The sequence below is a fragment of the Brachyhypopomus gauderio genome, chromosome 10 (genome assembly GCF_052324685.1).
Source record: "Brachyhypopomus gauderio isolate BG-103 chromosome 10, BGAUD_0.2, whole genome shotgun sequence".
Classification (NCBI taxonomy): Eukaryota; Metazoa; Chordata; class Actinopteri; order Gymnotiformes; family Hypopomidae; genus Brachyhypopomus; species Brachyhypopomus gauderio.
In genome coordinates, this window is record NC_135220.1 from 25,212,522 (window position 1) to 25,221,653 (window position 9,132).

Sequence of the window (9,132 nt, forward strand, 5' to 3'; positions counted from 1 at the left end):
TGGGGGGGCCGTGGGCGGGTGGGATTCCCGGGCCTTTCTCTGCCTACCTCTGGCCTCTGGGGGGGAAGTTTTCGCAGCTCTCTACCCTCGCTGGCAAGTACATTCTGTACATTTATCCTATGTTGCACTTTTGTGTTGCACATAAACACACATTCACACATATATATACATCAGTCATTTGTGCTGTATGTCTTGGGTACACTTTTTCAAAAAAAAAAAAAGAAAATAACAATCATAGAACAATATATATCTATAGTCACCATGACAACAGTTATCATGATAAGTGTTAGTATTTCAAAGTGCAAACAGAGCAGAGCTCCTAAGCGTGTTAAACCTGATGTGATTCACTAAAATCTGTGCTCCTTATTTAAAAGGACTTCTGAGTTTAAGGATTTAGCTTTCTGCTCATTCAAAATGTTAAAAACGTTTGACTTTCTTCCTCTCTCTTTCATTTAGAGTGCAGGCACAGTAAGAAATGCACAAACATCTCCATCTTCAAGTAGAATCCATGTTGGGCTTTATTTTGGTCTGGAGGTCTGGCTGGCAGCTCTCAGGTGATCGGGAGGTTCTTCACAAACTCTCTTAGTCTCTTGCGGATATTGGAAGGTTGGGAAGCAGCGCAGTCCAGCAGCGCCGGACCCATGTGGACATGAAGGGCTTGGCATAGGTGGACAGTGGCCCCGTCACGCTTCCACCCCTCCCGTGGACCGTACCACTGTTGCTGGAGGTCCCCAGGAGCTACCAGAGCAGAGGCAGCACCTTCTGCTCAACCAGTTGTGGCTTGCGGGGGTAGAGTTCCCTAACCAGCTCTATAAAAAGAACATTTAAAAGGAACAATGATCAATAAATCAACCCTGGACAGCACTGGGTTATTACAGAAGCATTTTCTTAACCTAGAAAGATTTCATTCAATTAAAGTGACAATATTTGGTAACTATGGTAACTCTCTGGAATGATTATTATCAATATTATAAATATTATTAATTAATATAGGAATTATAGTATTTCTGGTAAATCTTTTATCTTTTTTATCTCTGGCATCTCTTAGCATATCAGTGGAATGACTTTCTGAAAGAATAGTTTTTTGATAAATGTATTTGAAATTCAAGCCGGTTCATTTTGAACCATGCTCTGTCCTTTAACTACTGGGTCTGGGACTACACTGTGCATGCCCTACTGTAAATACAATGTGTGGTGCCACACACTGCCCTGTACTCGAGTATTTGTTTACAATATATGTCTACCATCACAGTTTAGATGGTTTTTTATTGCAGTCTGTTTCACCTAAAAGTTTTGTGAATAAGTTTGTTTAGTGAGTAAACATGGGGCATAGTGGATGGGATAAAAAATCCTCATCATGTATCCAAACATGAATCACTACCTTGGATTTCAGAGTGTGGACAGTGTCCCTGATGGTTGCCAGGTCTTTGGCAGGGATGTACTTTTCCACCATCTTATCCAAGTCGTGGTGGGAGGACAGGAACAGCAGCATACGCCGGCCCAAGCGCCTGAGACGAGGAACAGACCCCAAAACAGGAGAGAACCGAGAGTGAGGGACCCGTAACTCGCAGCACACCAACCATTTATCTTACCAGGGCACAATTTTACAAGGCTGTCTGTGTCTAGAAGACACGATAGTGCTTCTATTACTCTACAATTTAGCAGCATTTGCTGACTTCAGAGTATCAGACTAGGAGACTAAAAGAATCAGCAAAAGATTACTATCTGGGAAACTGAATAAGCTTTGTAGAATTCTCGTTCTGATCCCAGTACTAACCTGGTTTCTTGTGAAGAGTCCTGTGCCAACTTGGAGACTGACAGGAATAATTCGCGGTGTGACGTCTTTCGCCCCAGACAATAACTGGCCAGCACCAATCTTCTCTACCAAAGTAGCCAAGTGCAGAGCAGTACACTTTCTTACTGCAGCATTCAGACTTTTAAGGAAAACAGAAGGAAAAAAATTAGGGCATTCAAAAAAAGGTAATAGGTAATAACTATTAATCCATCCAATCAATGTATACAGTACAACTTTTAGCTTCTATAAAGAAACTTAATACCCTTATGTATGATCTAAGTGCACAATAAAATGATCATATTCTATTCGATTGCTTAGTTTGCACCAGTTAGTGTACATCCTGTATTTTTTAAACAGAAAATGTTTGTATGTCCTCTGTGAGCTAGCTAACTAGCCTATTTTTTAAGCATTGTGAAGGGCAGTTTGGATCAGCAGAGCGGAGATGGAACGCAATAAAAATAATATATAAGAGGATAAATAACTAAAAATATTGATATAGGCCAGGGCAATATTTTGAAAGAACAATGAAGAGGTAAAAACAGCAGCAAAAAACAGCAGCCAAAATTAGTGCTGTGTTAGCTTCTTGTGACTGTTGTTGCTATCTGAAAGCCACAGTTTAAAGCTCACTGCAGACTAACTGACCAGAGTCCTCCAGCGAGAAGGGCGTTCATGCTCCGAATGGGGGTGCAGTTCTGCACCATGCTGTCCAGAGCTGTGTCCACGTCCTGCCTGATGAAGCCATTGGACTCCGCTGCTTTGTGGAGGAGGACCTTAGCTGTAACCTCCACTTCCTGGTCCATCCCTTTCTGCAGGTTGGAGTACAACTCCCTCAAGGACACCACCGCCATGCGGGACACGCCAGAGCGCAGGTTCAGCACCTGCAGGAAAGACGACGTTCAAGCTCGTTTTAGTCACATCCAACACTGCCACCGCCATCGTAATAAGTATAATCCTCCACTGCAATGTGTTATGTAGGCGGAAATACCTTAATCACTAATTACAGTTAGATATACCATCTGAATTTCAATTAGATAATGTTTTTATCAAAAAGGAATTTCAAAGTACTATGCTAAATCTGACTTGACTTTGTCAGCAACATCACCTGTAATGTGTACATGCTGATGGCATGTTTGTATTCTGTCTATCCACTGATGTTTGCACTGGACATACATGGACATCAGTGGGTTGTGCCTCTTCGGTAATGGTAGACCTTGATCTGATTGTTCTCGTCCAGGCCGAGCTGGACCAGCCCATTGGTGGGTGGGGCAGCTGGGTAGCGTGTGAAGAGAGGCCTGGGCAGAGGTTCAGGAGAGTACAAGGGTGCAAGAGAGTGTGTGTGAAAATATGATGCATTCTGTTCCCGTACTGGTTTGTGTGTGATACATACATGTGTATAAGCTGAGGGGGAGAGAGAGAGATTGTGAAAGGATACACATTTGGGTCTTTGCGTTGTGATTCCAGCCACCTTTTGTTGTCTTCAATCAGTCTCTGCAGCCTCTGGCCATCTAGCTCAGAGGAGTGACTACACACCCACACACACACACATAATGGAAAAGCACTGTATGAGTTCATCAATTTTCCTTTCAAAATCAACAGCAGCACTGACCCTGTGAGTGAGAGTGAGAGATTGTGACCGAGCCTGCACTGGTGTGCAAGTGTGTGTAGTCACCTTGCTGGAGTGTATCCACAATATGCTCTGGTAGCCCTCATGGGATAGCGGGCACTGGTATCCATGGAAACTCCTAAAATCAGAGCAGTCTTAATACAGGTAGTGCGATTTAGATTTCTGAAGCTAATTTGACACAGCAGGTCTCTACACTGCACCACACTTGCACTGGAAAAGATCGGCATTATCCAAGCACAGAAAATCAATGGAGGTCATCAACTATGCAAAAAAGGCTATAACTCCAGCAGTGACTGGTTTGTGCTTGAGGGAGAGGCAGAAGTTTCTATTTGTATTCAAAGGTTTTACGAGTGATGAAGAAATGAAGCATTAGTGAAAATCACTGCAGCCCACTGAGGTGACCACTGCTCATCACTGCTAATGTTTGGGGTGTGTCTGTCTCTACGTACCAGGGAAGAGTTTGCTCCAGTGGGAGTTCAAATGAAGGTCAGACCCGTGTGTTTTTGGGACAGAACAGTGTAAGAAACTGTTCTGATTGGCCAATGAAGAGGAGGCGGGGCTTGGTGTCCATGCCCAGGACGGGGTAGGAGGGAAGGAGGAGGACGGAGGTGGCTGAGGGAGGGGCTGGACGGTCCTCCCAGTGAGAGATCCCAGTGCACCCAGCACCGTGTTCAGCTGGCCAGAGATCTGCTGCAGGGACTCTGCTAACTGCTGCACTTTCACTGGCACTGCATGTGCTGAAACAGAGAGGAAGACCAGGGTTTGGGTGTATTACTGCTAGAGAGATAAAAACATCAGACAACTATGAACCAACAAGACCAGAGTGGACTCTAGAGCTGCTTACAGTTGTGGGCAAATTTTTAGTTTTCACAGTTTGCTTCCTCAGTTTATTTTTTTAAGAACCTTTTGTCAAATGTTTATGTGATATAATGAAGTACAATTATTAACAGTCCATAATTGTTAATTGCTGCTAAACTGCTCCTGAATCGTTGGGAGAAGTTGTTCTGGAAGGATGTTTTGATACCTTCCCTTATTCATGGCTGTGCTTTGCTTAGGCAACATTGGGAGTGACCCCACACTTTGATGGTGTGAGGAGGCTCATAGCTGCCTCCTCTGTAGGAGACGCTCCTGTAGGAGACACTACTGTAGGAGACACTACTGTAGGAGACGCTCCCTGAAGCCTCCTTCATGCAACTGAAGCACTCTCCCCAAAGTCCTTAGTGACTGGATAAATGGTTGATTGGGGTGCATCGTACAAGGCCACACTGTCCTTGCCTGTGAAACACTTTTGATGCAATGATGACTGAACGTGTTTCCTTGGAGGTGACCATAGTTCACAGGAGAAAACGTAAAAGCACCACTACCCTTTTAAAGCAACCAGTCTTCTCTTCTAATCATCATGACAGATTGATGTCAAGCTGTCTTATCCTCATTAACTTTTTTTCTCCTGAACTAACGAGATCAACACTGAAATTATCTTATGCCATTTTGTAGGGCTGAAATGGAGAAGCTGGAATGCAGTAATTTTTGTGAGAAAGTCATTTTCATCACAGGGAATGACTTTGCAATTAATTGCAATTCATCTAATCACAATCTAGAATCAATACACATTGCCACCATAAAAAAACTGTGGTAGTAAACTTTGTGAAAACCAAAATTAGTGCCTTCTCAAAATGTCTGCCCGTGTGTGTGTTTTGTGCATGCACATGGAGTGTGTCTCTCACTCGTCTCCTCTTGGCCATACTCGTCTCTGCTCGTCTCTGAGTCTCTGACATCAAATGAGACTCTCCGATCTCCCACCAGCCGCTCGCCTTCATCACATGACAGCTGAGAAAAACATTGTAAAGCCCAGGTAGGTATTAATGTGGGTTTGTACGTAAGTGTGTGGGTGCAGGCATACGTGTGTGTGTGTGTGTGTGTGTGTTACCTCCTCTGCCAGTGAGGTCTCCAGCTGGCCGAGTCTCTCCTCCTTCTTTCTCAGGAGCGTGTGGTCCTTCTGGACCGTCTCCCTCAGCTTCTCCAGCTCACTCACCTCCTACAGCACAGCGGAGCAGAACATCTAATAGGAACTACACTCATGCTTCCTACTGTCTCCTATCTGACCTGGCTACATGGCTGTAGGCACTGCAAGACCTAATGTGCTTAGACCCACCACGGCACTGAAACCGTCTAAAGTAGTTAACAATCTCTTAATATTCTCAGATAAAGAGGTCTGAGGTCAATCACTGTGCTGGTTCAAATCCTACCTGAACGATCGTTACCAATTTGTACTTGAAAATAATGAATGCTCATAAGGATCTGTATTGGGTCCCATGTTATTCTATTATATATGCTAGCAAGGATTTGTAGTCATGGTATTAGCTTCCATTGCTATGCAGATGATACTCAGTTATATATATCTTCTAATTTGGATGATGTCAATACTACTACCAAAACTGAGAACTGCATCCAAGAAATAAAGAACTGGATGGTGTCTAATTTTCTTCTTCTAAATTCTGATAAGACTGAGGTGTTACTTCTTGGATTGCAAGAAGCAATTGGTCAAATCTTCTTATTACACTAGATGGCTTTTCAGTAACACCTGAATCTCCTGCTAAAAGTTTAGGTGTCTCTAGTGATTTGCATCTTTCATTTTTCACACACATATGCAATGTCACTAATGCTGCCTTTGCAACTTCATGTAATATTGCCAAGCTGAGACATGTACGTTCGGTATCAGATGCAGAGAAACTGGCCCACTCTCTCATCAAGATTGGACTACTGTAACTGTCTTTTAACTGGATGCTCTAAACAGTCCCTAAAGAAAGTCCAACTTGCTGCATTCCAACTTGAATCCAAGAGCCAGAGTCCTAACTAGGCCTTGAGAAGTGCATCACATTAGTCCTACTCTCTCAGCGTTGCACTGGCTCCTGGTTAAATATCAAACTGATTTTAAAATTCTTCTGTTGGCCTATAAAGCATTAAATAGTCCTCCACAATATCCGAGTGAACTCACTGCATACCATAATCCATCTCACCTGCTGCTCTCTCAAAGCGCAGGATTGCGCTCAGCTCCGAAAACGACAAGATTACAGCCGAAGGCAGAGTAATGTCTCAGTACCCTCATGCCTGTGGTCACCTCCAGGCCCCTCCCTTTAGTTATACTGCTAGGGATAAGCCTGCTGGAGCCACATGCTAAATCACTGGCACGTGTACTATATATATGGAAGTTTAATTTGATTTTACATATTTAACCTGCATTCTGTATCTTGACTACATGTTTCTACAAAGACAATTCCATAAAGCAGCTAGAAGATGCTCTGGGTTGCCAGTGGATGTGCTGATGCCGTGGATGCATGTGCCAATACGGCCAGCATCCTACCTGAGGCCCAGCATCCCTATTGGAGAGACTGTGACTGCTCAGATAGACACAGGACTATAAATATGAACTTAAAGTTGCTGGGCCAATGGAGCATGGCTTCCCTTTGGGGTCTTGGTCCTCCCAAGGTTTCTTCCTAATCCACCTAGGGAGTTTGTCTCTGCCACACTCGCCCCCGTCTTGCTCATTAGGGATCTGGACCCATGCGCTCGTGAAGCTGCTTTGTGACACCATGTTTTGTAAAAAGCGCTTTATAAATAAAACTGACTAGACTTGACGGACCTGGCAGAGAGGCTGAGCAGAACCTCTTGCAGCGGACCTCTGCGGGCTGGGGTGGGCCGTCCTTAGTGCTGCCTGTCTCGCTCTCAGACAGCGGGTCTCTTTCTCCAAGAACCGTCGTGCTCTCTGCAGAGAGACACCTTCACACGAGATATACTCCCGCAAGCTAGAGAGAGAGAGAGAGAGAGAGGAGATTACAAACGAGTATATAAACATATGATAAATACATACAATCGGACAGCCTCCCTCCCCACCCACACACACACCCCCCACATACTCGTCTATGCTGCTGTGGTTGTTGTGGGAGGTGGGCACAGGGGAGAGAGGAGGTTCCATTTCCTCCACTCCGAGGGAGCCCTCCTTCTCTCTGCTCTTCTCCTTGCCCTCCTCCTGTTTCTTTCTCTCCAGGTTATCGTCTCCATGCTCTCTCTGCTCCACCTCGCTGACAGACACAAACCACACCAACACAGATCTGTACATTGTACACACTCTGTGTACCGTGCATTTGTGTCACCAGAGACCAGTACTGACTCTGTCAAAGCTAATGTGTGTGTGTGTTTGTCATTGTGAACTGTTATGCTAGGTTGTGTGTGTCCCCCAGGGGTGTGTGTGTGTGTGTGTGTGTGTGTGTGTGTGTGTGTGTGTGTCATTGTGAACTATTATGCTAGGTTGTGTGTGTCCCCCAGGGGTGTGTGTGTGTGTGTGTGTGTGTGCCCGCACATGCGTATGCGTGTATATATTATCTAAACCTCCAGCACATCGACAGAAGTTGGTATACGTATACATTACCCAAGTCTTCAGGATGTGTATTATAGCATGTTTGTGTGTATATGGGGGTGTGGGGGTGTGTGTGTGTGTGTGTGTGTGTGTGTGTGTATTACCTGAGCCTTCTGTGGAGTTCATCACATCTATCCTGTAGAAGCACTGTATTGCTCAGTAGCTTCTCTCTCTCCTCCATCATCCTTCTGCTCTCCTCCCTCTCCCTCCTCCTTCCCTCTCTCTCTTTTTCCAGCTCCTCCCTTTCTCTCCTCCTCTCATCTCTTAGTCTGTCCAGCTCCGCACGCAGACTGTCCCGTTCTCTCAGGACACGTGAGAGAGCCTGGGGGACACACAGACACACAACCTAGTATAACAGTTCACAATGACACACACACACACACACACACACACACACACACACACACCCCTGGGGGACACACACAACCTAGCATAATAGTTCACAATGACACACACACACACACACACACACACACACACCTGGGGGACACACACAACCTAGCATAACAGTTCACAATGACAAACACACACACACACACACACACACACACACACACACACACACCTGGTCATACACTCTCAGATACACACACACACACACACCTGGCCACACACTCTCAGATACACACGCACACACACACACATACACCTGGTCACACACACACTCACACGCACCTCTATCCCCTTCTCAACTTCATCTTCTTCGTCACTCAGCTGTTGTCTCCTCTTCTTCAAATCTGCAGCCTACAGACCAACAGTACGAACACACACAGATCATTTTATCAGGCAGTTGAGTGACTGGACTGAAGATACACACACATGCATGCACGCACACGCACACTCCAGACATGACCTATTCATTTTTTTCCTTCAAAACAGGTCATTGACTCAGTTAACTTCTCAGCACAAAGAACTGACTGACGAATGATTAGTAACTTATAAGTAAAGCTATAAGGGCACCTAATACAATGGAGCTCAGTGTACCATTTGCACATACACGCTCAAAGTAGCTAAAGTACCTGAGTTTGGAGTAGCACACACACACCTACACACACTCAAATAAAGCAGCTAAAGTACCTGAGTTTGGAGTAGCACACGCACACCTACACACACTCAAATAAAGCAGGTAAAGTACCTGAGTTTGGAGTAGCACACACACACCTACACACACTCAAATAAAGCAGGTAAAGTACCTGAGCACGGAGTAGCACACACACACCTACACACACTCAAATAAAGCAGGTAAAGTACCTGAGTTTGGAGTAGCACACACACACCTACACACACTCAAATAAAGCA

The 9,132-nt window shown here is 44.9% G+C and overlaps 1 protein-coding gene across 2 annotated transcripts; it reads right to left on the reverse strand.

The window, feature by feature from the left end:
- Nucleotides 1–1,431: 1,431 nt before the first annotated feature.
- Nucleotides 1,432–8,151, reverse strand: LOC143524956 (centrosomal protein of 164 kDa-like). 2 transcript variants are annotated; one of them, XR_013133534.1, is made up of 11 exons: nt 7,938–8,151; nt 7,334–7,498; nt 7,060–7,222; nt 5,347–5,454; nt 5,144–5,246; nt 3,869–4,156; nt 3,465–3,537; nt 3,228–3,317; nt 2,438–3,087; nt 1,778–1,934; nt 1,432–1,508 (listed from the first exon to the last, which is right to left on the reverse strand). XR_013133534.1 is itself a non-coding variant. In XM_077018356.1 (9 exons), the coding sequence occupies exons 1-9, from the start codon at nt 8,015–8,017 to the stop codon at nt 2,973–2,975; spliced, it is 1,185 nt and encodes a 394-aa protein (XP_076874471.1). In that variant the 5' UTR covers nt 8,018–8,151; the 3' UTR covers nt 2,301–2,972. The 2 variants fall into 2 exon arrangements, 1 of the variants encoding a protein (XP_076874471.1); XM_077018356.1 differs by lacking the exons at nt 1,432–1,508; nt 1,778–1,934 and having other exon boundaries at nt 2,301–3,087.
- Between the last annotated feature and the right edge of the window lie 981 nt (nt 8,152–9,132).